Below are 27,282 nucleotides of genomic sequence, written 5' to 3'. Positions count from 1 at the left end.
AATCTCAGGTCTTCATCCTGCAGTGATAATGCACTCTGTTGGTATTAAGTACAATTTTTAACAAAACACCTCACCAGTGTAAAAAAAAAAGTTTCCACTTTATTACTGAATATGCAGGACATAATATGATTTCTGACATTTAGTTATTACAGTAATTTGAAATTCCTACACAACATACTATAATAAACTATTAACAGAAAATACTTATAAAAGCACGTTTATTGTAACTCTTTAAGACATAAAAATACTTATCAGCCAGCTAGTACGTGAATTTACCTCCCAGTTTTCCAAAATGGCTATCTACAATTCTTTATCCAATACATTAAAAATATCATTAGCATTTCAAACTGTTCCTCAAATGGAGATATCCGAAGGTGATTTTTTATCTTAAACGAGACAACATAAGTACAGTATATACATTTTAGAGAGTATCTTTCCGCATTTCAATCTCAAGGCACAACACACTGATCTGTAATAAACACTCCGTGTAGATTTGGATTTTTACATTGATTTATGTCTTTTCAATTCTGTTTATACTTCCGTAAGAGCAAGTTTTTCAGATTTAAATTACCATAAAATGTCACTTCCACAGATTCGGCAATTCAAGAGCAGGTATGACATGCTTTTGGCTATACTTGGTGACAGTGATCACATTCGATTTAGGCACAGGGTGCTGAAGTGTCTTTTCGGTTATTTACTTGTCGGGTGCTTAGAAACAGAAAAGGATTTTGTTTTGGAAGCCCTTAAACGCGGGGGGCCCTCAGTCCTGCACAATCGCTAGACTAAAGGTAGTGCAGACCCTGCGGGTGCTGGGCATGGCCAGTTCTCTCAGTCCTCCACAATGTCCAGCAGGCTGCTCAGTTGCAACTCGCAGGCCAGTTCCTCCTCCTTGCTGGCTCGGATCTGTCTGTCCAGATCCTGCAGACGCTGCTCCATTGACACCGGACAGCCTCTCTGCCCGCTACGGTCCCATTTCTCTCCAGGGACCCCAGCTTCCATGCTCTAGAGAAAGAGGAGCTTGTTACATGGAGTTTAAACCAACAAGGTGACACAGCTGCACTGGAAACATTATGAGTATTTCAAAGTTACTGGTTGGGAATACATTTTACGTTACAGTTCATCTTCCAGTACCTTGCTCCCTGAATCAAATGTGATTTTCTTTGGGAATGCAAAATCGTCATCGTTAATCATGATGCTGCTTAATAAAACAAAATATTTCTAAAAAAGTTCTAGGAGTTCTTATATCAGAAAACAGAGATCATTTTCTCCTTAGCTTCACTGAGCTATGGGAAGTTTGTGATTATGTTCTCTTTACACCCACATTACTGGAGGATGGACTCTGTAAGTGCTCAGTGTGCTCTGAGTAAAGAGCTCTTGTAAGCAGCGCTGTACCAGTGAAACTGCAGCAGGAGCAGGAAAAGCCCTCTGGGAGGCTGCCATGATCTCAGGCACTGAGATGAGTGTTGAAGGCATGAAGAGAGGCATTGAAAAGGAATCCAGGGGGTCCACCTCCAGCCACTGCTGCAACTGCTCCTCGAACCTGGAGAACAAGCAGTTCGTACTGTCAGGGAACGTCAGCCCTCTGGAGCAGCACGACACCAGAAGAACAGATCTGAGATGCTTTGTAAACATTTAGGCTCTCTGAATTAATATATGATATAATGGACCCCTCCATCCCAAAAGAATTACAGGTGGATGCTGCACATTGGTGGTGGTGGTGGAGGGGAGTCCCTGTTACCGGTAAAGCACTTTGAGTGGAGTGTCCAGAAAAGTGCTATTTAAATATAAGCAATTATTAATTCTTAATTACTTCTTGTAATTCACCACAATATATTTTTCAGTTTGCATAGTTCTAACACTATTTTCAAAGCCTTTTAGTAAGTGACTAAAGTAAGCAGCGAGAATATGAATGTGACTCTGATTTTACATGCGGTCTTGTGTTTGTAAGCACCTTGGCTGAAGGCAGTGAAGCCTCACTATTTTCATATTCCAAACTAGCAGTATAAGATGGAGAGAGTGTGGGGAGAGGTGTGCTATATAAAAGGGCTGACCAGTGTCAACAACATGCCCCTGAAAAATTCTGTCAAGGAATGGCTGGATGAGATCCTTGGAACAATTAGCTGCTAACGAGCGAATGGTCTCGAGGGGCCGAATGCTCTGCTCCCGTTTGTCTCCTCCCCCTGTGAAAAGCGAAGGCTGACCTCTGGCTCTGGGCCCTCTCGGCCTCCAGGCTGCTGAGGAGGCGGTGTGGCAGCAGCTCCCGAGGGGAAGGGGTGTGGGTGATGTCGGCGACAGTGGCGTGACCTGGCTTTTCCACAGGGCTGTCAAACAACCTCTGCCTGGAGTGCAGCAGCCGCGGGGTGCTGACTCGGGCTGGGCTCAGCTTAAATCTGCAACAGGAACCACAGCAACGCATGAGCAAGTCACACTGCATACAGCGGCACTCTTTCCAGCTGGGCCAGCTGAGTGGGCTCTTTTGCAACGATCCCTTTCAAACCTTTGTGAATTCTGTTTCTTTTCGGCTTTGAGCACGCCTTGCGAGACAAAACATTGAACTGAAGGTACATGATGCGCTGCTCCTTGGAGAGCAGACTAAAAAGGAACCTACTGTAAAAAAATAAGTTTTAAGAATCTGGAAAGGAACAAAAAATAAAATATATCCCAGCCAGCAAATGGCACACAGACACACGGGAAACCAGAACACCAGGAGGAAACCCATGTGAACATGGGCAGAACTTTCAAACTCCACGCAGACAGCACTCCAGGTCTGGAATTGAACTCGGAGCCCTGGCACAGCATGGCAGCAACCACTGCCGCCCATATATTTTCATATGCCTCCTAATTAACCACAAAGGCTAAGCACTGAATCCACAAAGATATAAGATACTATGATCTGAAGTGTTGAGTTAATGATGCAATTCAGCCACACAAAGAAATCCACTATTACAGCATTCAACAGAAGAAAAAAAAAACAAACTCCAAAGTACACTACAAACTCTTAAAGGTCTCTCCCGAAAACTTTGGAAATATCAATGTCTGTTATATCTCTTAGTGACTCTCATAGTTATGCTCTGAGTGATTTTTACAGGACACCTTTTAAATTCTGTTTATACTTCAGTAAAAACAGTTTTTCAGATTTAAACTACCATAAAATGTCACTTTCACAGATTCAGCAAAACAAGAGTAGGTAAGGTAACGTAACGTAAACCACGAAGCTGATGGTTCTCCCTGGTTCTAGCTGTTCACAAGCACATTGGGGCTGGCTTACCCAAATGACTCTTGCTGCTTGTCCTTGTGGGTTTTTCTCAAAGCCTGAAGCCAGCTGGAAGGGGGCTCGTATTTCTTCAGATCCTCTTTAACAAAGTACACTAAAATCTGCCCATCATCCGTAATTGCATCTGAAACGTTAATGCCAAGCGCTTGGAGATTAAACAGCTGCAAATAACATATTTGTACACAAACATTTCAGTTCATGGCAGACAGTCTGCTTACAATTCATTCAAGGACCATTTTATACTTACTGTCCGTGATAGGAGACTCCACAAGTGAAATTTCAACATGTCCATTCATACAGCTCATTTAAGTTCTTGTTAAATTATAAATCTAACAATAAAAAAAGATATTTGGCCTGAATAGTAGTCTCCCATTAAGTTCCACTAAGTTTAATCTACAGCAAACAGTTCAAATGTTTTTTACTCACTGGATCACAGTAAAGAAACGAATGGACTGATTTATATTAAACTTCACCGCTTTTCTACATTTCTACACACATTCAAAAGTCCTGCTGCAGGGTTCTGTAATGACAATCCTACCTTCAGTTACAGGTGATTCTGGGGGCTTCCAGTCCTTCAGGCGGTGGTCAATGCACAGGGCAACAATCTCATCCCAGGGCACCTGGTGGAAAGCAGGCCCAGCTTCCTCCTCCTCCTGGGCTGACGTGGCCCCTCGCGTCCACTCGGAGTGAACTCTCTTCAGGAGGTGTCCCACTTTGGACACGAGAAGGGGATGGGAGTGGCGAGAGAAAGGAATCTGGGCCACGAACTGGAAGATCCGAGCACAAAGTCCGGGCCAGGAGGCTACGGCACAACAAGCACAAAGTCATTCAGCTCGTAGGAGAGAAGGTCTAGTGCTTCTACTACAAAACAATATAAAACTGAAACTAACAAGGAAGTCTATTGACTAGTTTTAGAGATGCCACTTAGCACTGGATCTGGAATAACGTGAATGAATACTAAATTAAATTAAATTCATTTAACTAAATTAAATGGTAAAGATTAGTGCTAAAGATCAGTGTATTTTATGGGTACACTACACGCATTACCAAAGGTTCTGTGAAATATCTGGATTGTTTCTGATTATAATCTTGAAAACCCTAAACTCTATTTGACAAATTATAAATCAAATGAAACCACAAAATTAATTTATAAACAATAGTTCTATCCTCTCTGCTCAACACTAATGGTTTTTAGGAAATGCCTTTGTTTTAACGTCAAACGTATTCTCTTGGAAGGGTGACTGCTATTCTGGGTTTGCCGTTTTCCACTTGCAGATTTATAAAGTTTGGAGGTGACTGATCAAACCAAAACCTCCCAAAAATGCTTTATGAACATATTATGAAGAGAACACATACACAGAATTACCGTACATATGCAAGAAAAAAATATTCCTATGATCACAGGTGAGTATTTCCTAACTACTTCACAGAACCAACTATGGTCAAGTCTGTCCAATGGGAAATATGTTTTTGTAAACCATATAAGATCTGAAAACCATATAGGATTTGTAAACCACATAAGACCTGAAAGCAAAGAGAATCTGACATTACATTTCGAAACTGTGTTTTTAACCTCTGCATACCATGTTGTGCAGGCAGATCCCAGTCAGGTATCTGCAAGGTGAGGATGGCTCTGTTCAGCCAGGCCAGGTGTTCGGGTGAGTTCCACTCCAGGTGAGGAAGCAGGTTCTGGGGGCGTGGCACAGAGAATTCTGCCACAGGCCAAGATAGCCTGGAGAGCTGTTCTGAGGACACCAGGCCTGCCAGGAAGCGCAGCACGCTGTTGTATAGTTCAATAATGGGGGCTGGCTCTTGGCAGGGCAGTCCCGAAGCCTGTCTCTCCGTCTTATCATGGTAAAACCTTGTGCTGAATTCCCGACACAAGCCATCCTCTACAAACTGTACCAGTGTCTGAGAGCTCAGGTCAGGGGCTGCCGGAGAGCGGGAGACTAGCCACTTCACTGCCTGGTGGATCTGGAAAGAGAGTGGACAAAGAACTAAAAAGGGCAAATGCAGAGAATGACTCTGATTTTTAACTGACATGAATTCAATATTATGTATTGCCTAGCAGTTCCTGAATCTTCAAATTTATTTCACAATAAAATTACAGAACATGAAGAATGGTTATGGATGTATGAGACTGTCAACACTTCTTAACGATTGTCTGTACTTTAGCATTTAGTACAACACCTATGAAATGTTCTCTTTAATAAGCAGAGAGAAATTGTAGAAATTTACCTGTTCAGAGCCTTGTAAATCATTGGTTGAATGCGGGACATGAACAAATATATATTCTGAAATTAAATTCTCTTCAACCAAAGCCTGCAGCATTAGACCTTAAAAAGAGAAAATGAAGGTATGAGTTCTGAAACTCAGTCCTTAAAGCAGTTATACTAACAGTCTTCATTTTAAAAAGGATAATAATACATGGATATTTTACATATAGGTACTTCACAGTAAGTTCTATGAATTCTATTCATACTTGCAAAAGATAAATGTTATTCCTTTAACTGTTATAAAATTTAAAAGCATTAATACTATAATTGGTGCAAACTGCTGACAAATTAAGACCTATTTCATGTACAAGAAAATATATAGATGTATATTAAGTGGCATAAGATAAATCTTATGTAATCGCTGTACCTTCCTCCAGCTTCTCTTCACAGGTTGGCTGCTCTGCGTGCTTGGGCACCACCACCACTAGGGGCAGTGCAGACTGCCAGGAATAGACCTGTTGTATCTGTTTCAGCTGCAACAGCGCAGAGAGCAGGCAAACGTCCAATTCCTCTTTCTCCTCGGTGGCTGAGCAGCCTCCAGATCCGGGCAAGGATGGCAACAACAACAGCAGGGCACTGGTGCCCAGCACATCTTTCTGCCTCTCCATCTGAGACATCCCCTCTAAGCTCAGAGGCCCATGAGTTACCTGTAATGTACCACACACGTGCGCCCATTAGCAAAGACATCCAAATACAGGGCACTGCAAAGAAGAGGCCTTTTATAACATGGGGAACAAAGTTCGGTGCTGGAATGCAAGATTACTTTCAAACTGAAAATACACTATTTATCAAGGAGTGGCTGAAAGATAAGAATGTTTCAGACAATGGCATACTACACCAACAAAAGCAATATTTAAACATTTCTGTGGATGTAGCAGGATAGAATGTGAAAAATCTTAGACCTTTGTCTGTCATCATTTGGCTACTTAGATTGATAGCTGTTTGACCTGGCCACCCACTTTTTTTTTTGCTTCCTAGACACTGTTAGTATACTTAGTATTTTGTTATGCTCTTTTGAGTCTGTCTCTCTTTTAAAGTAGACGTTTTACTCTTTCATTGTAAGGGAAGATTTGGGACGGACAGAGGAAGGGAAACTCTGCATTTTTCTGTTTCATTAATTACTCTCAGCTAACACACTGTACCGAACAATTGACATATTCTGTAACGTTACTTTAAAGTGTAACTTATGCAGCATGTATTTTTGGTAGTTTAAAAAACAATAAAAATACGTTAAAAAAAGAATGCCCTATGTCTACTTGTATTCATTCTGGCAAGACCCGTAATCACCAGTTCTAACTGGTGCCACTAACTATACATTTGGTTCTTTAGATGTTTTCTTCTTTATTCAGGATTTCAAAACTTTCCTGGACAAACAGGTGGGAAAGACAATGTATCAGACGCCCCCAAATAGTGAGTGCTTTTCCGGATGGCCAGATTACAACTACACATGTGAATGAAGACAATTCTGAGACTCATTAATTAGTACAAGCGTGATTACAACTACAAATCCCACTTGACAGATTTCAAAATAGGCCTCAAATAGAAAATTGCAATTAGCACAAAACAAATTGATGTACATTAAATGTACAGTAGACAAACCAAAACACTCAACAATACAGGGTTGAAGGAATTAATTAACAGAAATATGTATTCAGCAGAGTATTTCCAGAGGCCAACATATTTTCTTAGCACAAAGACTTGGCATGGTAGCATTGCTCAAGCAAAGATGTTCATCCATTTTGCCCATCTGTAAAAAGATGGCATCTGTACAATATTCTTGCATCCATGACTTAATAAGCTTTTTATACTGTCATTTAATTTATTTCAGGTTATTACGTACCTTAATGCATACGTGAACATTCTGAGACTTGTCTCCATGGTTTCTTAACCCATTACAGATGGAAAGAGTCTGTATTTTATCATTTTGGTTTTGCTCCATGTTTTCTGAGTTTTCACGTCCACCAAACTTAGCTTTTAGCCAATCTGTTAAAATACTATAGAATGAGAGAAAATGAATAAATTATTAGATGTCTGGTTTGTTAGTGTCAGTAACCAGTTCTAGAAAAAAACAAAAAAGCAAGACATGTAAGGTTCCTCAAAAAAAAGGAGGTGGCTGATAGCCTTTCTCATGGTGAAATTGCTGCTTTAGTGCTGAAACTCATTGGAGTTAACGACAACACCATTAGAACAATGAAGAAGAATGAAGGTGTGGGCAATTAGAGCTGGCATTGCTAGTGGCTTATGTTACTGTATAATAATTTTATACTAGTAGGGGGTATGGTATCTATATAGTATTTTTGTTACATATACTTATATATGTACTCAACACATTTATGGTAGTGAAGTCATGGTTCTCCTTAACCCCCTTTTACCAAGGAAAGCATTTTTTTTTTTTAAATGTTGGGTTTTTCCAAGAACAGAACCCAATAGTTAGAAAAGCTTCCCTTTATGTCAGAATTTTCCCACTTTATGCAAACATCCAGGGTTTCACAGATCCAATACTACAATTAAACTTTTGTATTAGACAAGATAGAAAACTTGTAGAACAGTGTAAGTTGATGTTCTTTTGAGAGGCCTAGTCTCCATTATCACTATTCATTCACCTGTTAGTGACACTCATTTCACACTCTTCGTTGCTAGGCAACAGGAGGGTTGCCTTCCAGTAGATTCTGTTTGCAGGGCTTGGAAAGCCTTCTGCCACCAAGCTAGGCAGGTCTAGTGGGGTCCATGCTGATTCACTAAGGAAACGTCAACATAAAAATTACTAAAGAAAAAGCTTAAATGTATCACTTGCTCACTACTGGTACAATAAGAATTAGCACAACAGTGAGGAATTATATAAATTAAAGGATTAACTACAAGAATGACAGAAAAACTATTTTTATAGGGTCCGCATTATAAACAGAAGCCTCAGATATGGAATCGTTTTTCCATATCGTTAGCCCTTTTCAATCATAGTTTGAATTATTGGACTATTTTTAATAACTGAAGATGGGATAGAACAGGAATTCCTTACCTCAGTAACTGCCGATAAAAATAATGCACTTTCATCTGATGGAGTGCTGCATTTCTCATTTGCAACAATCTGGAACCGGAAAGGTACATTAATGTTGATGCTTTACAGATGCACTGAAAATTTTATATTATGGGAGCTGCTAAAGTACAAAAGATGGTTTGAGGAATTATTATTATTACTATTATTATTATTTCATAAGACAATGAAGGAGAAGTAAGAAGGCCTGGCACCTTGTACAGGATACAGCAACATTCCCAGCATTCCCCAGGTTGACCACACTCCGGGCCAGAAGGTCCAGGCTGGGGGGAGAGGGGGCACTGGGCGCCAGAGCCTTCAGCTTGAAGCGTGGGTCCACACAGCATGGCGCTGCAGGGAACGCTCGCATCTGCCTCTTCAGCTGCCTGCGCACAGCCACCACATCCCGCCACCTGTCACACGCGCCACAGAGCTCAGAGCACTGGATGCACTTGGCCCACAGAAACCAACTGACCACAATGAACTTACTGGCAATGTAGGTGGACTACAATGTCAATCTTGAATGCTTGTACGCATTGCAAGAACTGGGTATAGGCAATGATAATTCAAGAAGTTTAACATTGCAGGTACCTGTGTTTTAAAACACCCTTACTCATATATAAGACACTAGAAGAGCAATATAAAGCAAAACATCTTTTTAAATCTATCCCTATTTATATATATTCTAGTACAAAATATTTTAATATTTCTACACTGAAGAACCTATGCCTGTTAGGAGTTAACTCACGATCTCTTGAGTGGAGGTGTAACCCATGTATCCTTCGCGTGATTTAGCAACATGAAAGGGAACAGGGGTCTTAGCTGAATATGGTCTTGGTTAATTGGCCAAGGGTGACCTAACTGCCTAATTTTATTACCTTAATTACACCTTATATGGTAACAAACTGCATCTGACCAACCACGAATGTATGTTTTTGTATGGAAAAGTTTGCTCATCTTCAAGAATAAAAGCCTGTTGCAGTCCTTAGGAAAGTGAGTGCGAGAAAAAGTTAACCTGTTAACTTCTGTCTGTCCTCCTTTCTTTATTGCAATAAAGAAATCGCTAGCTTGATTCACCAGTCGTGTGGTTTACTGAGAAAAGGGTCTAACAGTACTAATAAACCACATTTCACAACTCAGCAGGCAAACTTTGCTGTGCATTTGTGAAAGATTCTTATGCGTACTGATAGCCACTAAAGCAAGGCAATGATTTCAGGAATTGGCATCTTGTAAACTGATTGCGAGAGGCTGGAATTCTGATCCAGAGAAAGGGAATCCTGATGAAGTGCATTTTTTCTTACCTTTTCACAAACTTGCGGAAGCGCTGCACCTCCGCTGTCAGGATGTCATTGGCAAGTTTGGAAATTTCACTCTCCAGTGTCTCCTCTATTAGAGTATTACATGCATCCTCGGAGCAGCGAGCAACACAAGCAGCTTTCTCCTCCAAAGCTTGTCTGTAAACCAAAAAAAAAAAAGACTTTAAAAAATCCACACTTATCTACATCCCCTCTTATTTCTCAACCATTTTATCTGTTGCTTCCTTGTGATTTTCTCATATTCCTAAAAGACTTACTTAATCTCACAAGCAGCAGTGGCTTCAATGCACTCTTTCAGGACCTCCTTTGTAATCTCCTCGCACAGGGCTTTGCTAACTTGGGCAATCAACATCTCATGTTCCTGCTTTCGTCTGTGAGACACAATACAGAAGCATTCATTAAAAACGGAAAATACACAGGGCTACCAGGAGTTATTAGATGTTCAAAACCACCCTGTTCAAACCCAGATTTTCTAAACCGAATCTGCCTATTATAAACAACTCTGGAAGAACTGTTTCCAGCTGTATTACAAGTGATGATAGCCTAGGTTTTAAGCTGTCTTTTATCGAGAAGATGAAAGTAAGTTACAAAGTTCTGAGGACCTGGCTTCTTCAATCCTGCGCTTTTCTTCTGCGATTCTCTCCTTCTCGGCTGTGATCTCGCCGATGCACACCTCCTTCAGCATCTGCTCCACCACTTCATTCACCACAGCTCCCACTTGACCGTCGGAGACGCTGCAATCAGAAGAAGGCGGCACTAACAACCTGCTCACATTGTGCCAACCATAACTGTAAAAATCTTATTATTAATATGCAGAGTAAGTGGGATTTTACCATTCCTGCCTGATCATCTAAACAAAGAGCAAAATAATCACAGCACTCATATAGTACTTTCAATCCTGAAGGATCACAGATTTTGGGGTTGCGGGTACAGGACCCGCTTTAAAAGATTAGCGCGTAAAAGCTGTTAAATTGAAGTCCAACATGTGTAGCGGAGCTAGTTCGGATACGGTGACGTCATCGCCCTCCCTGCATGTAGCAGGGACCTCAGCTGCCTAGGCTGGGGGAGATCTCCTTTAACTTATGCGGCTGGTTCCCTGTTGCGTTACGCCGGAGACCCGGGTTCGCGCCCCAGGTGTTGCGGGACGACACAGGCGGCGGAGGGCACGAGCCTGTGTGGAACCACGACGGTCACACATGCAAAGGGACTAATCACCAGTATGCTCCTCAACCCTGAGCTGAAGTCTTACCTCAGTGCCGTAGACATATAGTCAGCCCCTGCTTTGGCCAGTTCTCTACACTCGGCTTTCAAAACATCCTCAACCAGAGAGTCAACTTCTTCCATAATATCCTGGAGAAAAGATGAGAAAGTTTGATAAAAGATGTGCATGAGATGGAGTTTAATTCCAGCAGTCTGTGACATAGCAAGTAACCGGTGTATGCAAGTTACATTCTTTCTAGAAGCAGACCTATTGTGTCATCCTGCACATGTTTACAGCAATGAGAAAGGTGAGAGAGGATTGTAAAATAAGGGGATGAAAACACTGTTTAATCATGTAATGTCGCCTAAATAATTCATTTTAATGCGAAAGAATGGTATATTGGGCATGAAATAAATGAATGAAATGAATGAAGCTAAAATGTTTAGATGTCTTTGAGATACCAGCTTCAATCTATCTTCCAACGTGTAAAATTGGTATGTTTAGTAAAAAAAGAGGCCATTCAGTTGGGTCAAGAGTCTTCTGTAAATCAAATGGCGTTTTCTGCTCGATACTCTAGATATGACGACAAACCTGTGGCATTGTAAATCAAATCTGTTGGCATGCCCAGCAGGAGCTATCTGAAGGAAATGTTTCCTCCTGTCAGAGGTGAATAGCATTTTAGAAAGCTGTCAAATTAAATCTGTCTGATAATCGTGGCCCAGCTACGAAGGTGTCAGCAGGTGGATTGGATAGTTGAGACCAACACCAATGGCATTTTTGCAACCTGTACTAATAAATGGTCACAATCATTCATTCTCTGCTGTCCCACTGGACTCCTAAAATTGAATTATATAATCAGAATGTGCAGTGAGACTGTAAAGACTCTACAGATGTCGCTGGTGATGCAACATAAGACTGATACACTCTGTACATTCTCTAAAAAACAAACGTCTTTAAAAATACCTTTTTAGAGGAAGCTAGATTCCATCCATTTTCTGCTTGCAGCCTTTTATAAAGTTATTTAATAAATTGAAAAAGCAGTAGATGTTTAAAGTATTAAATAGAGCAAAGCTGAAAAATGACATTGCTAAAGGCTGCCACAGTGTACAACTACAAACAAAATAAAGCTATTACAAAGACTTACTGACGTAGTGTGCTAAAGTGTTAAACTGCCTGAATTATGCATTGTAAGTTTCTTTTCATGTAGTGCAGCAGTACGATTCTCAAGACTAACGTTGATAAAGTATGATTTATGTATTTTATTACAGTTAAGCAACACAAGATTAAAACCATACATTTTATAATGCTGTAGTACTGTGAAGTGCTTTGTGATGGTGTCCCACTGCATATAATTAAGATAATGAATTTGTTAATGTAATGTTCTTTTTTGTTCTTATTGTCCATTGTTGGCTTCTGACAACCAATCAGAAAAAATGAATATAAATATTGTTTTAAAGGGGCAGTGTTAGCTCCTGCATGATCTTTTACATCCTCAATGAATCATAGACACCCCTGGCATGTAATGATGTATATATTAAAAAAACGCTAACCTTGGGCACTTCAGTTAAAACAAAATTCACAATTCCTGACCTACACATCCCACTCAAAACACATGTGCTGGGTTCCAACAGAACATTGATTCTGGTTTCACTGTAACATAATGTAGCCTGGTGTGAGGTGTTAAAATTTCCCCAGTGGTCAGACAGGCTCACCTGATCTGTGTACACAGGCTGTGGCTTGGGAGGGGGAGATGGGGGCCGGGTGGGTTCTGGTTGTACAATCTGTTGAAACAGTGGCTCAGCTCCAAGGACAGAAGCAGACCCGACCCGTTCCGCCTCCTTTGGCTTCATTTCCATTACAGCTTTGGGTTCTTCAAAAAATCTGGACTCGCCCTGGAGCTTGGGTTTCATTAGAGACTTTACGTCCAGGTCCATCAAGGGTCTGAGCTCCATTAAAGGCTTCAGGTCTTGTTTCATTGGTTCAGCTGGAACTGTAGACAAACACGGTTATAAAGTATTTATTTCTCATGTGTGCTATTCACTTAGAGCAGGGGTCCTGGAGATCTTCTGTCCTGCAGGTTTCACAGCTAGTCTTTAAATCATTCATTTATAAAGGGCAGGAACAATTTAACTATTGTCAATTAAACAGGTGGAACAAAAATTAATCTTGGTGATAAACATAATTAAAGTTGACCTACAAGTACAACAGGATTGGGCCTCACCAGGACCAGGGTTGGAGACTCTTGACCTACAGGTTATTTATTCTCTATGCTATGCTTCACCTTTGTGTAAAATATTAAATATTTTAAGCATGAAAAACTGGAAACCATTAAGTAATAAGGTTACTTAAAATCATGAATATCAAAGTCATAGGTCCATAAATATTTCAGATAGATTCATAACCCAGAATATTCTGCTCCGATTCATAATTCAAAGTACTGTAACGATTCAACTGCACTGCGGTCATGCTGTATCGTGATGAAATGGTGATGCATACCCGCCGCACCCAGAGGGCCGCCCTTGTGAAGAGTGGGAGCTGGCTCCGTCATGAGCCCGTCGCCCCTGTATCTGTTCCTGGAGTCAAAGCTGCAGACTGGGGTGTGCTGAGGTGGGCTGGGCAAGGGGCCTCCATTAATAACCTCCCCAATCAGCAGAGGTCTCTTCGCCATGATGTCCACCGACCTCTTTATCGGCGCGGGATCAACCGGCTCCTGGAAGGCAGAGCGACTCAGCTCCACCATCCTGTTAGCACCGCATGGACAAGGGTTAATATTCTGCATCAGCTAAATTATAAATACATCAAAACTCAATTCTTTGACTTCAATGCTTTAAGAATGTTTTTTTTTCCCAGAGTCGTCCAGCTGCCAGATATTATGAATTTAAAAGGAAACACTTTTAAGGACGACACTTTAAACAGTGCTTGCTAAAAGGAGTTAATTAACTTATCAGTAACATCAAGAGCAGTGGTTCTGGTACTTGACTGGTGGTACTGCTAGTTTTCATTGCACCGGGACTCTTAATCACACTGGAAATCACATTGCCTGGAAATGATCTCGATCAGAATTTTTCTGCACTCAGTCCTTGGCTTAAAAAAAACCTTAAATATATATTATTTTTATATTAATGTACCAACATCCAAGAGCTTTATGCACTCTCTCAAATTTCTTAATAAATCATGCACAGATGGGAATGATAATGTATTAAACATTTTATATTCTTTTTTAATATATTTTAGATAACACACCTAACACCTTTGGGTAGTTCTGAAACTCATGAATGGACCAGGATTGTGAGGCACCAATATACATAATTATTGATAAAATTATGATAATAAAGGAAACAATTGCCCTTTTAAAAATATCCCCATGGTCAAGGTAGTGTTTTCCTGCTTGAATTACTCTATGAATTTCATTAAAACAGCAGGAAAATCAAGAGGTACGTGCACAAAGGGAAGAACATGCTGTGGTGCAATAAACCTTTCAACCAACCAGGGGACAGATCAAGCCTTTCCCTTTCACAATTAAAGGTAGGAGAAGCAGACCCTCACTCACCCCTCACTGACGTTCAGCCCATAGTGCATGATAAAGGCCCCTGCCTCTGCAGCATCACGGAACATGAGCATCCGCACCAGGTCCTCAATGGGGAAAGTAGTAGGCCTCTGGGAGCCTACTGTGTAGGCAATGTTTAAGGCTTTCAGAGCATCACGTCTCATCTGTATAAAAAGAAACCAAACACCACGTTTCCTGTCTTTCCCCCAGCTTTGCAATTTTGGGGGTAAAAAAGCACTAAGTTAAAGTACAATCTTCTTTTTTAACTGGAATGTTACTGTGCTCCCACTAATGATTATGACAGTACAAAGCACATACCGTCCTCCGCCCTTCGGATGAGATGTAAAACCGAGGTCCTGACTCTGTGTGGTCATTAAAAATCCCAGGGCGTTTCTCGAAAAGAGTAGGGGTATAACCCCGGCATCCTGGCCAAATTTCCCATTGGCCCTTACCAATCATGGCCTCCTAATAATCCCCTTCTATGAATTGGCTGCATTACTCTGCTCTCCTCCCCGCTGATAGCTGATGTGTGATGAGCGTTCTGGCGCACTATGGCTGCCGTCGCATCATCCAGGTGGATGCTGCACATTGGTGGTGGTGGAGGGGAGTCCCCATTACCTGTTAAGCACTTTGAGTGGAGTGTCCAGAAAAGCGCTATATAAGTGTAAGCAATTATAATTATTATTATTATACCAAGAGATCCCTTCTGCCCACCTCCTAGAGCTACTGTTTGTGTGTATGACTGACCTGGTTGAAGTAGCGATGTAAGATGCAGCTGCTGAGGTAGGAGGCCACTCTAACCAGCCTGAAGAACCTGACAAAGTTGTTACTGTTGAGAGCTGCAAACACCTGCACCGCAAACTTCACCTCCAGGGAGTTGCGGATCTCTGGACGGAACTGCTGCACTTCCCTGTAAGCAAGAGAGCATTTGAAATCATATAATAAAAAACGATTATATTAATTACATTTCCGATTCCAGTGATATTCTGTTCAATTAGCATTAGAGTATTAATAAGTGATATAACAACTTTAATTAGAATTACAACTATAAAAGCACAGCCCCTTTTTCAAAATGGAGCTCTCTACAATCTTACATCTTTTATGGCTTTTCTATTGTTGCTGACATTTAGTGTCTGTGATATTTAAAATGGTGCACAATAATTTTCAAGTTTACACAATACCCTAAAAATGTATTTTAGTACGAAATAATTATTCTTCACTTTTATTCAGAGTAATTGAATAATTCTTTGCATAAGGTATCTTTGTTGTTGCCTGACTTCAATTTCAACCTACTTGAGAAGAAATGCGAGTTTAAATAAGACTTAGCACTGGAAATAATTCACCACAAATTAAGGTTATCATAGCCATAGCCACTGCAATAGCCATTGGAGTAACAATGCACATACAGTTATTACAAAACAGCAATTTTTAATGTTGTCTTTTCCAGGTTAAATGGCTAATGAAAACTAAAAGGTAGCTCGAAGATCATAAACCCGACCTTAGAATGTCGCCATCGTTCAGTTTCAGCAGCACATTGTACTGGCGGAACTCCTTCTCCCCGGGACAGTACACGTTCCTGTTAGCCAGGTCCTGGTACATCTCCTTCAGGCTCTGCAGACATTTGGTCATGTTCTCGTTGTTGATCTTGGCATCAAAGGTCATCATGGGCTCCTCACACAGGTGGTGTGCACAGTGGATGTGGAATCGAGTGCACTTCTCAATCAGGGCCACTGTGAGAGGATCACACAAGTGCTGCTGGGTGATGTCCTAGCAGGTAAGAAGATAACAAGAAGTCACATTTTTGCCATTGCGGTTGATATTCCTACTGTCAAGACAACCATTCATCAATCCTATGATGGAGTTCCATAAATACACCTCATGAAAAGGGGAATTAAAGATGTTATTTCAAAAGAGTTATCTTAAAACAGATTTGTGGAAGGGTGAAACTGATTACATGTGTTTCATTGTTTCTGGCCTATCTTGTTATTGTTCTGATGTCCCTTGTTAAAATCAAAATAAATTTTTGATCTAAAAAAAATCTGTTATTAAGGTCCGTCTGCAGTGTGCAATCTCATTTCTAGTTAGGATACCCCCCAATTTACTGACGAGATTTCAACCCAGCTTATATTGCTGATTCCAAGTGGTAAATGTTTACGTGAAGTAAACGTTCTGTCCTGATGCATTAGAAAAATCAAAAAGCATCCCCAAACAAAAATCTTCGTATAAAAAACCTTTATTGAACTATTTTACTTACCTTGCGTATCCCACGTGTCCTGTTCCACACAAAGTCATACCAGTCACGGTAGTTTCCCTCCCCTTTGTCCATGATCTGAGTGACCAGATAGTCCATAGTCATGCTAAGAACAGGTAAGGGCCTAAGCTCATGGGGAAGAGGTTCTTCCTGGTCAGCTGAGGACCTGCTGTACTCCTTAATGGCCGCTGTGGGGTCTACCTGCACACAGACAGGTCCGGAGAGAGACGGTCAGGCATAGTGAAGAACTAAACTTAAACACAACTGCACACGTGCTACAAAAGAAGTATGACCTACCCACTCTGTTCCAGGAATGATCTCAAAAGAACTGAGCTGGTTGCGGGTCTCCCTCATGTAACGCTCTTTCTCGGGACACATGTCTGGACATGTGCCCACAAACACCTTGGACAAGTCCAGCTCTGTCCTCTTTGTCCTGCCTAAAGCAAATTATACACAACAGCACATGTTCATTTTCTTATTTCCGAGTTACAGCCCAAATTGGGTGTTTTTTGCTTTTCTTGTGTGCTGTTGAGATGCCACTCCATAATCAGGCCTATGTTTTTTATGTGATGTTATGGATGGCACAGTGGTTAGCATTGCTGCCTCACAGCGTTGGGGCCTTGGTGCACTCTATGGTCTATCTATGGCCCTTCTGCGAATGAGTGCGCGTCTGTGCTCTGTGACGGACTGGCGTCCCACCCAGGGTGTACTCTGTTTTGCGCCCCTTGTTTGCTGAGGCTATGGCTTCCCTGTGATCCTGAACTGGATGCAGCAGTTAAAAAACAGAAGGATTAAGGTGAAGCTATTGCAAACTCTGCTGCATTAAGCTAAACCTGTGATAGTATTTCTATTACCTATATGTGTAATTAGAAAGCACTTCACTATAAACAATCTGCGCTACCAGAAAATGCTAACTCCACACTTCAGGGCACTTGTGCCTTTCATTTTAAACTGTGCGTGACATGGAATTCTCCTTTGTTTCAAGGACTTGCAACCTGCAGAGTCTACGATCACAGTTTTGAGCCGATTCCTTACCTTGTCGCAAAATTTTATCCCTCTGCTCCAACAGCCTGTACTTCTCCTCTGACGTCTCTGCCACCTGACCGATCAAATGGCTGAGGGAGGAAGGAAGAGTGCTGGACAGGTGGTCGGAACTCTGTCCCTCCGAGCCCGAATCATGTTGGGACTCTGTATCAAACTGCAACGTCTTGGCAATCAAAGACTTCTTGACCGGAGACCTAAAATGGGAATCAGTTTAAAACCCTCTAAGACATTACCATAGCTAACATAGAATATTGTTGTTCATTACCTGCTACAGGTATGCAAAAAAACAAGCTCATGGCAAAGAAATCACATACCCTTTGGTGAGGGAGCCGCCGCTGACGATAGGAGATCTAGAGAGAGGCTTACGGAGGGGAGAGGCCTGGAAAGCACTGTGTCTGGACTCTGTCTCTCTTGGGGCTTCATCTCCTATCATGGATACCTCCGCTTTCTCTCCAGGGCCTGCATGGGTGACAGCCCGGTAACACAGATCAACTCACATGACCCTGCGAATGACCTGTATCCAACCCTTAATTTACAATCACACGACAGCCAGATGACTCACTTGGCTTTTTTCTATGCCAAAAGATTGCAATATCTTTCCCGTCAAGAGACTTCCCCTTCTTCTTGGCTTTGGCAGCTGATGCCTGGGAAAAAAAAAGGCAGCGATGAGAGGAATGAAGTGAGCTGTTACCAGCTGCTGTTGATCCATGCCTGTCGATGAAACTGCGCAAACCTAGAGGAATCCAAGCAATGCTACATCTCATGGGACGCAAACATCCGAATGTTGAATCCTGTCTGTTCTCTGGAGGTGGCAAGTTAAAATACTAACCAAGGAATTCCGAAGGGAAAAAAAAACCACAACAAAAACTAAAGTTCAGTGAAGCATAACTGCAATTCACTCTGTAGTAAAAATCCTACATAATTCAGGACAATAAGATGCTCCTCTCATGTTAAGTGTAGTGTTTTTTGCTAATCGTGAAAAAATTGAAAAAAATAAATTACGATAACAAAAAGAAAAAAAAGGGCACAAAAGAAGTGGTCAAATGATCTTCCTCTGACGGCGTTTCCTTACATGATCATGGAAGTGCACTGTAGCCAGGCTCTTGTTGGGTCTGCAGTACACCTTCAGCACTTTCCCAAAGTGGCTGAAGTGCTTTTCGAGGATTTCCTTCTTGTTCAGGTGGGGGGGGATGTTCTTGCACTGGATAGATATGGCGTCAGTAGGTGAAAGCCCTGCCAGGCTGTCACTGGTCTCTCTGCGCTGGGTTCGCCGGGCTGGAGTCTTGCTCCCCGCGTCTGAAGGCACAACAAGGTAACACAAAGTCAAACAGCAGTGCCTGCCTGCCATGTGGGGCCCAAGCACAAAATATCGCTTGTGAGGCTAGCCACTGGCATCCATTATCCCCAGTAGATGATGTTCAAAGCCGACTTGTTATCAGATAGAAATGAATAAATAAATGTGAAACTTACATCCCCTGCCCTCCTGTATTATTTAAAGCTTTATTTCGCTTTCATATTAAAAAGTGTTCTAGATGACGGTTACTGCAGCCAAGACTGATAAGTGCTTCTGAGTTACTATCTAGAATAGAAATGGTTGCTAAACAAAACATGCCCTCATCTGAAATCTTAGAAAGTACTTGTATTGGATATTGGCACAAAACAACATTTCTTCACGGCACTTATCAACACCAGTCACATCTTCGTGATCAACTTGAAGAAATCTGCCTAGTAGCTTTTAATGAACAACTTGGCAAAACCTCTGAGCAGATGATGCTACAGATATTCATAATATGTCTTTTGAAATCCAGCATTTGAAGGTCAGCTGACGATTAGTGATAAGAACCACGCAGTAAGGCGATGTATTCTCTAGAAAGCTCACCTGTCTTGGCCTTTTTGTTTACTTCTGCATCTCTAGGGGTTCCTCTGGGGGGTGTCCCTGGGGCTCGGGAAGAGGGGTGGGTATCTTGCGGTTGCGTGTCAGGCCTCTCTATTTCTGCATTGCCTGGCTGCAGCTCTTCTTCTCTCGGGATCTCTTTCTTGACAGGCTGGACTGTGGATTTCAACACACCACTGAGGGCACTGCGGAAGAGCCCACCCCCAGGACCACGAGACCGCAAAGGCTTTTTACAGGCGTAGCGCGACGGGCTCTCACTTCCACTTCCGGAACCATCCACCCTGAGTGCTTTGCCTTGGCCTTTTTGTTCAGCTGGCTCCTCTTTCCTTTTGGTTCCTTTCCCTATGCTGGCAAAAGCCGCATCGCCTGGGATCTCTTTGGCGGGGTCTTTCTCATCTCTTCTGGCGACTGCTTCGGGTTTTACCATTTTTCTCTGGTCGCCAAAGGCCGAGGCTTGCGTGAATCCACCAGCTCCAAACAAGGGTGTAGCAGAAGCGGGAGCTTCAAGGACTTTCTCTGTGAAGCTGAAGGCTGAGGCACTGATTGAGCTGTCGGACGCCTGGGACAGTCCTACACCACCAGTGGCGATGCTGTTGGAAGGGGCTGCAGGCTGAGAGAAAGTAAATTCCAAGCTCTTGCTAGTTGTGCTTTGATGACCCTCTGTCTGCTGAAGGCTGACATTTTTACTGCTGATGGAGGAGGCTGCTGTGGGCTGAGAGAAGCTAAATTCCAAGGCACCACCGGAACCGGCGCTCAGGAGGGAGAAACCAGAACTGGTGCCACTACTGGTCCCCACACTGGCGACAGGCTGGACTGTGCTGAAGGATCCTGGGGCCGGCCCAGCCTGGGGGTTGGATGGTTCGGGGCTGCCACTGAAGATTGGCTTGAAGACGGCGGTGTCCGACGGTTTGAAGGTGAATTGAGGGTTTGCAAACCCACGGCTTCCTGTGTCAGCGGTTTTGAAGACAGAAGAGGAGGTGGAAGCGAACAGTCCACCAGAGGACGAAGAGGAGGAAGGTGAAGTGAAGGTGACACTCTGAGTGCCTGAAGAAGAACTTAGAGTTCCACTGGGCATCCCAAAGGCAGAAGTCTGACCAAAACTGGAAATTGCAGGTGTCTGCCCCAATGCAGATGAAGGCGTGGGAACTGTAGAGGCCTGTGAGATGTTCATAGCCTGGCTAAACCCCGATGACTGTGCAAAACCCGAAGACTGCCCAAACACGGTAGCTTGAGCTGATGGACCAGACTGCTGCCCAAGTCCTGTGGTTTGCCCATAGGCAGGTGGCTGCCCAAAAGCTGAGGTCTGGCCTGCGCCAGTTGACTGGGAATAAGATGGCAGTATTCCAAACCCTGCATTGCTCTGTGAAGGCTGTCCAAATGCTTGACTTTGGCCCTGAACCCCCGAAAGGGAGAAGATGGAAGACTGCCCCAGCCTGGAGCTTTGATCAAACAGAGACCCCTGTCCCACGGCAGATGTCTGGCCAAAGGAAGGAGTCTGACCAAAGGCAGATTGCTGCCCAAACAGTGTTGGCTGGTTGAAAGCAGATGTCTGCCCAAATCCTACAGTCGGTGGTGCCCCACCAGCACCCCCCTGCCCAAAAGACTGAAAAATGCCTCCACTGCTGTTGGTACTGCTAGGAGCCTGAAATGCTCCGCCCTGCTGCCTACCAAACATGCTGCAAACAGGCACCAGGTTCGTTAATAGCGAACACCGTTATTTAAATTTTTATGTAACCCTATCTTCAGAGAAGGCGGGCAAGCTTCATCATCATTCTCGCAAGACCGGAATATAAAGCTTTAAAAACATTTATTGGTCAACTACAGTTTTAAATAGTCTTTGTCTGACCAAAAATCTGGTCATTAATAACATCCGTTAAGCCTGCAAAATAAAAATAAAAATCATGAAGACAGTTTCATTTTAAACGATATACTAAAAAAGGTTATCTTGACTTCATACAGCAGTTATGAACAATCAACTCACAAAATGTCTTTAACCGCTCGTCTTGTCGATTTATATTATATAAAACGTCATTGCCAACATAGTACTTGGTCTTGTTCTGTTCCTATGAACATATACTACTTAAAAAAGCACACACCGATCCCTGATGTACATACAAAGAAATCTGTATTTTTAAAATAATTCCATAAGTTTAAAATGACCTAATCATACATGTAAAACACAGCAACATTAAATACTTACGTGCTGCTGTTTATCTTTTCCTCTTGCTTCAATTGAAATCTCGTTTAGGTGTTTGTAAAAAACCGGAGGGAAACATTTCCCTGCGTCACATTTTTTGTGCTCCTGACTGCTACACAACCTTAATAAAAAAAGAACCGCATCAAGGATGTTTACTGTTCTAAAAAAGGTATGACTGTTTCTGGCAGATTTAATGATTCAGCTTGAAAAGCGAGGTTTAAATCCATAGATTAGTGGTTGTGTGAAATACTGTAGTTTTAAATGTGAAGAACCTCAACATTTGCTATTTAAAATTAAAAATAAACGGGACTAAAATACACCGCGTCTTTATGACTTGTTCAAGGTAATGAAAGCTAAACGTATGAATATTATGTAAATTTTGATTAAAATGCTTATTGCCGTTTTGTGTAGATTATTTGAAGACATACAAGTCAGGTTTTAGATTTTCTTGATAGACACGTGAAACTGGTAGTTAAGGTAGTTTTGTTCATCAGGGAAGAGCTTGGAAATTGCGCCAGAGTGATCTGAAGCAATTCAAAGTTAATGTCTGTTAAAGAATAATGTACTACTGCACGATGCAAACCCTTCGGAAGGGAATAGCAAATTCTCGCAATGAGCATTGACATACTGCACGCACTGTGTACATTTATAATGGATACCTTTCCTGATACCTTTATCTGATACCAGATCATTTTATATTGGGATTTTTAAATTCGTCTGTGTAACCCTTCCTCAAAGCTTTGCAGCAAGTGAGAACTAAATTAGGGTTGTCAGATTTTGAAAAGACAAAAACGGGCATATTTCTAAGACTAATGCTTTTGTTGTGCTCCCCCCAGCTCTTTACATTTAATCACACACACATTTGTCTCAGAGATACAGGTTTAATAACTGCTTTGTCATATCAAGTCACTCATCATCTAAAGTGTAACGATAGTATGCAACGGCAAGTACTGTTTTGGAAACGCGAAGTTCAATGATTGGCAAGCTGGCAAACTAGAATACATTCCCAAATGTAAAATGATAAAAGAAATATAGTTTCATATTTAACAATTTAGTTGTAATAGGGTGCGAGAGATTTTACCGCTGTCATTTTTGGATTTGCATGTGTGTGTTATGGGGTTTCCCAATTGGCCCCTGGCACAGAACCGGAAAAAAACAAAACTGTCCAGGCTGGCAAATCTACCTGAAACCCACATAGGGGTTTTAGCACAGAGAACTCCATTATACTTGTTGCAATCTGAGAGTATCTGTCTGGATTTTGAGTACCTGTTACATGTTATGGGGAAAACGGCACATGGCGCCAAGAAACTTGGTACTGTCGTTTTCAAGTGAAAGATACCAACAAAATCAAAGAAGCATCTTGACTCAGATTTAGAAATACAAACAAATAGGTCAATGTTAAACAAGTCAAGCCGTATGCGTGAAGTCTAGTGTTCCGCATTAAGGTGTAAAATGCGATTCTGCTGATCGATTTTCTCTTACCTTATTTCTGCACTGTAGATTTGTGAAGCCTTTCCTCAAGCTGGCGCCGTGTTGTTGTGAGCTATGAGTTTTGTTCTCAGAAATCTCCAGAGAGTGGTGCCTCTACGACGGGCAAAACTTCGAAGAGAAGTGGAAACACTGAGGCAGATATTGGGCATACAGAGGTTTGACCTGGGGTTGATCTGCGTGGACAACCAGAGGATTCAACACATCAATAAAACATACAGGCATAAAGACACGCCAACTGACGTACTTTCATTCCCCTTCTATGAGGCAGGTGTTTTCTTTATTTCCACCGATGTTTTTTTTATGCTTCGACAACACATTCGTAGAGGTATTTTCTGTAAAGCAGGTGACCACCTACTGAATCATGTTTACAGTATATTGATTCTGTATATTGTAAAGTCTGGGCATTTTAAAAGCACACAAAACACACAAAAATCGTTTAAAATCGTATTTACAGCGTAAAAAAGCTTCAAGAAAAGGATTTAAAAAGTTTTATACCTGAGGTGCCAGTCTAAGTCTTCAATTAAGGATGATTTTTTAATTGTATCCTTTTTGCATGTATGCTTTTAGAAAGTATGAATACAGATTTTGGATATGGACTAAATGTTTTTTCAGTATCATTAAATGATTGTTCACGAGTGATACTTGAGTGTCATAAGCACTTAATCACCTCCTTAGTGAGGGAGTTAAGTGGGCTCATGTAATAATGCTTTAACCTGTTGTATGTCAAACCTGGTTAAAATCAAGAAAAAAAACCCTGAACAGAATTAATATCTGTGCTTATTAAGAGTATGATGCCTTTGTGTTATTGGTATGGTGAAGCAACATCTCAGATGGACTCGCCTGCAGTTGAGCCAAGTCCAACTCCATCTTTTATGTAGACTACTGTATTTTGATGGATAGCTGTGACTGTGGCACAGACATGCAGAAGGATGTGCTTTCTGTGCACAGTAAACTCAACAAATGAGAGGTTTGAGTGATTGTCCTCACTTGCTGGCTCAGTCTGGAGAGCCAATATTGCAGCTGGACACAGCAAGCCCTCATGTTGCTTGTGTAACACTGGCTTTCTTGCAACGTGAGAATTAAGCTGTGGATGACCAACTTGTCCTCATTGGCCACATGTAGGTTGTGCTATAACATGTGGCACATGCTTGTCCAGGCTGTACGAGAGGGATGGGAGAGGATCCCACAGGACAGCATCTCCAACCTGGTACAAAGAAAGCACCACACAAACATGACCTGTATTGTTTCTTAACGGTGGGTGGTCACACATGCTGCTAGACATTGACAGTGGACTTTGTGAACCCCTGTGATCTTCACCATCTCTGTTTATGCAGTACTGTGAATTTACCATAATTTAAAATGCAAACAAAACATAATATATAGATAAAAGCATATAATTTAAATTGAGTCATAATCATGTTTTTAAATTGTATAATGCACTAGCAAGGCCTCATTTAGAATATTGTATACAATTATGGTCACCAAGTTATAGAAATCAGTCTAGAGAAGAGCAACCAAAAACATTCCAGGCTTAAGGGAATGCTCTATACTGACAGACTGAAGAAACAAAGCCTATTTAGTCACGAACAGAAGATTGCAAGGGTACTTTATACAGATATTCAAAGTACTCAACCCAATGGACTTCTTCAGAATCAAGTGGAAACTGTGAAAGTGAGGAACTAAGAACACAGTACTTTATTAAGAGTACTGTGGGAGTATGGAAATTACTCAACCATGTTGTTTAAATAGATCCTTGGGTTCTTTCAAAAAACATCTGGATAAGATCCTTGGATCAATAAGCTGCTACTGTACCTACCAAATATGCTAGATAGGCTAAATGGCCTTCTCTTGTTTGTAACTCTAAGGTAGGTCTCATCTGTTTGAGAAAATATAATCGCACCTGCTTCACTACATGATTATTTTGCCAAAAATGTAAATGTTGTGAATTTTTTTTTACGGTTGGCCTATGTACATTAGGAATGTATTTTAATAGATTACAAGGTCTTGTTAAAAAGACGGACTACCATCTACTTGATAATGTGTTCTTCAAATGTCACTTTGTATATGTACAGTTAACAGTTAATCTCTCACATGTGTGATCATGTAAATATCAATGTAAAATGCTTTTAATCCCACTGGATATGAAGATGTGATCCAAAATACCGATGTGCTGCAGCTGTAGTCATTTGTATTCCACTTTGGTTGAAGGATCTGAAGGCAGGTGAACTGCCCTCTCAACTCGACCAAGATGAATGTAACCTGGGAGACATCTTTTTGGGGGTGGAGTATTTGCTGAGACAGTGCGATGAGGAGGGATGGGATTTCCACAGCGCCCTCACTGTAAGTAGACGAGGGAAGCTCAGGAATCCACCTGGAAACACCTCGAAAACGGTTTGTGCACTAGGAAAAAGAGGAATTAAACTTTCAGCTTACACAAAATACCCAGGCTGAGGGTTATCAATAATGCTCTGTAATACCCGACAATTCAACACAAGTTTTTTGCTAAAACGTTTTTTTTAATCCGTCATGCTGAGAAAGACAGGTGTGCATGAGTTAAAAGGTTTAGACACACAATGAACAGAAATCAGGACTTTTGGGATAGCGTTTTTCCAAAGTACATGATCAGTTAAATGTGAACTCTATCCTATCTCTTTTTTAAAAAAACAACAACTATCTTGTCTTCAATGTAACCCGTAAATTAAATGCAGTCAACTTTATAATGCTACAATAGTCCCTGATGAACAACCCTTTCAGTTTCTTTATATATTTAAAGTATATAAATACAGCATAGTAAAAAATATTTTAAAGACAATATCAATCACTGTGTATCAATAGGTTAAAATAGTTATGGATTTATCATTATTTTCCTCAGTTATTAAATGTAATTCTTAACTTTATTAAATGTATTAACTAAGCTCTAAGGTTTCACCCAAGTTCTTTGTAAACAGGTAGTTACAGCTCATGGGATTTGTCACCTCCTGGGGTACAGGCATGAAACAGAAGAAGAATGGAAACAGGTACGGTACCTCAGAGACTGATTAACCAGATATAAAAGAGTCACTGAATTCTTGTGCACATTCCTGTCGTTTTTGGGACTACTATGCTTAGGAGAATGTGAACTGCACGTCGGTTCTTTCAGAAGAGCGATTGGAATGATGCACACATAAACAAATGATTATACAGTTTGGAAAAGTCTGATGTTGTGTAACAACAAGCTTAAATATTTCTAATATATTTATTATACACTTTGATTATCTCGCATTCAACGATTTCTTCAATTCATACAGATGTTTCAGAAGGAGTCATATATTCTCAATGAGTTCAACAAACGCACAGGCTGCCACCTTGAACCACTTACCAAGAAGTACAATTCAGAAAAATAAACTGCAGAGAAGATGATCAACGGTCTTTAGTGGACTCCATGCAGAAAATGGATCCATTGCAGAGGCTACTGACTGATGAAAGTTTTGATTGCTGTATAGTATTAACAGTCAAGAATTCAAATGTTTGATTCAAATCTGTTTGTATCATCATAGATATACATATAAATTGTTGATCATAAATTTCATCTATAAAATGATGGCAGCATGGAACACAATCATGTACAGTAAATTTGAATGTCTTTAACTCTCTATATTATAGTCTGTATAATAAAATGAGCATTTTCGTCTTTTATACCATTGTCACTTTTAACACAACAACACCATTTAACATTTTCTTTTTTGCAGGTGTGTGGCTTAGAATATTCTTTTTATATTAT

General features: G+C 41.2%; 2 protein-coding genes across 4 annotated transcripts; one reads left to right on the top strand and one right to left on the bottom strand.

Moving 5' to 3' along the window:
- Positions 1–79: 79 nt before the first annotated feature.
- mcm3ap (minichromosome maintenance complex component 3 associated protein) lies at positions 80–22,071 on the bottom strand. Its single transcript, XM_088931348.1, has 29 exons — positions 22,035–22,071; positions 19,820–21,713; positions 19,013–19,236; positions 18,503–18,584; positions 18,255–18,399; positions 17,932–18,134; positions 17,194–17,333; positions 16,900–17,097; positions 16,144–16,412; positions 15,393–15,555; positions 14,649–14,809; positions 13,595–13,839; positions 12,811–13,088; positions 11,147–11,247; positions 10,500–10,631; positions 10,155–10,268; positions 9,883–10,035; positions 8,797–8,994; positions 8,567–8,635; positions 8,154–8,288; positions 7,391–7,544; positions 5,918–6,197; positions 5,513–5,610; positions 4,858–5,248; positions 3,813–4,076; positions 3,269–3,398; positions 2,202–2,390; positions 1,393–1,540; positions 80–1,002 (listed from the first exon to the last, which is right to left on the bottom strand). Exons 2-29 carry the CDS (start codon positions 21,507–21,509, stop codon positions 829–831), a joined length of 6,528 nt encoding a protein of 2,175 aa, XP_088787474.1. The 5' UTR covers positions 21,510–21,713; positions 22,035–22,071; the 3' UTR covers positions 80–828.
- Positions 22,072–22,135: 64 nt separating this feature from the next.
- Positions 22,136–27,175, top strand: LOC148821885 (endoribonuclease YbeY-like). Of its 3 annotated transcripts, none has more exons than XM_088930631.1 (5): positions 22,136–22,200; positions 23,532–23,786; positions 25,731–25,862; positions 26,471–26,539; positions 26,810–27,175. In XM_088930631.1, the coding sequence occupies exons 2-5, from the start codon at positions 23,577–23,579 to the stop codon at positions 26,903–26,905; spliced, it is 507 nt and encodes a 168-aa protein (XP_088786757.1). In that variant the 5' UTR covers positions 22,136–22,200; positions 23,532–23,576; the 3' UTR covers positions 26,906–27,175. The 3 variants fall into 3 exon arrangements, with proteins under 3 accessions (XP_088786757.1, XP_088786758.1, XP_088786759.1); XM_088930632.1 differs by lacking the exon at positions 22,136–22,200 and adding an exon at positions 22,214–22,374 and having other exon boundaries at positions 23,594–23,786; XM_088930633.1 differs by lacking the exons at positions 22,136–22,200; positions 23,532–23,786 and adding an exon at positions 24,607–24,729.
- The last annotated feature ends 107 nt before the right edge of the window (positions 27,176–27,282 follow it).

The sequence above is a fragment of the Atractosteus spatula genome, chromosome 13 (assembly GCF_055471065.1).
Source record: "Atractosteus spatula isolate fAtrSpa1 chromosome 13, fAtrSpa1.hap1, whole genome shotgun sequence".
Lineage (NCBI taxonomy): Eukaryota > Metazoa > Chordata > Actinopteri > Semionotiformes > Lepisosteidae > Atractosteus > Atractosteus spatula.
This window is presented reverse-complemented; position numbering and strand designations above follow the sequence as displayed.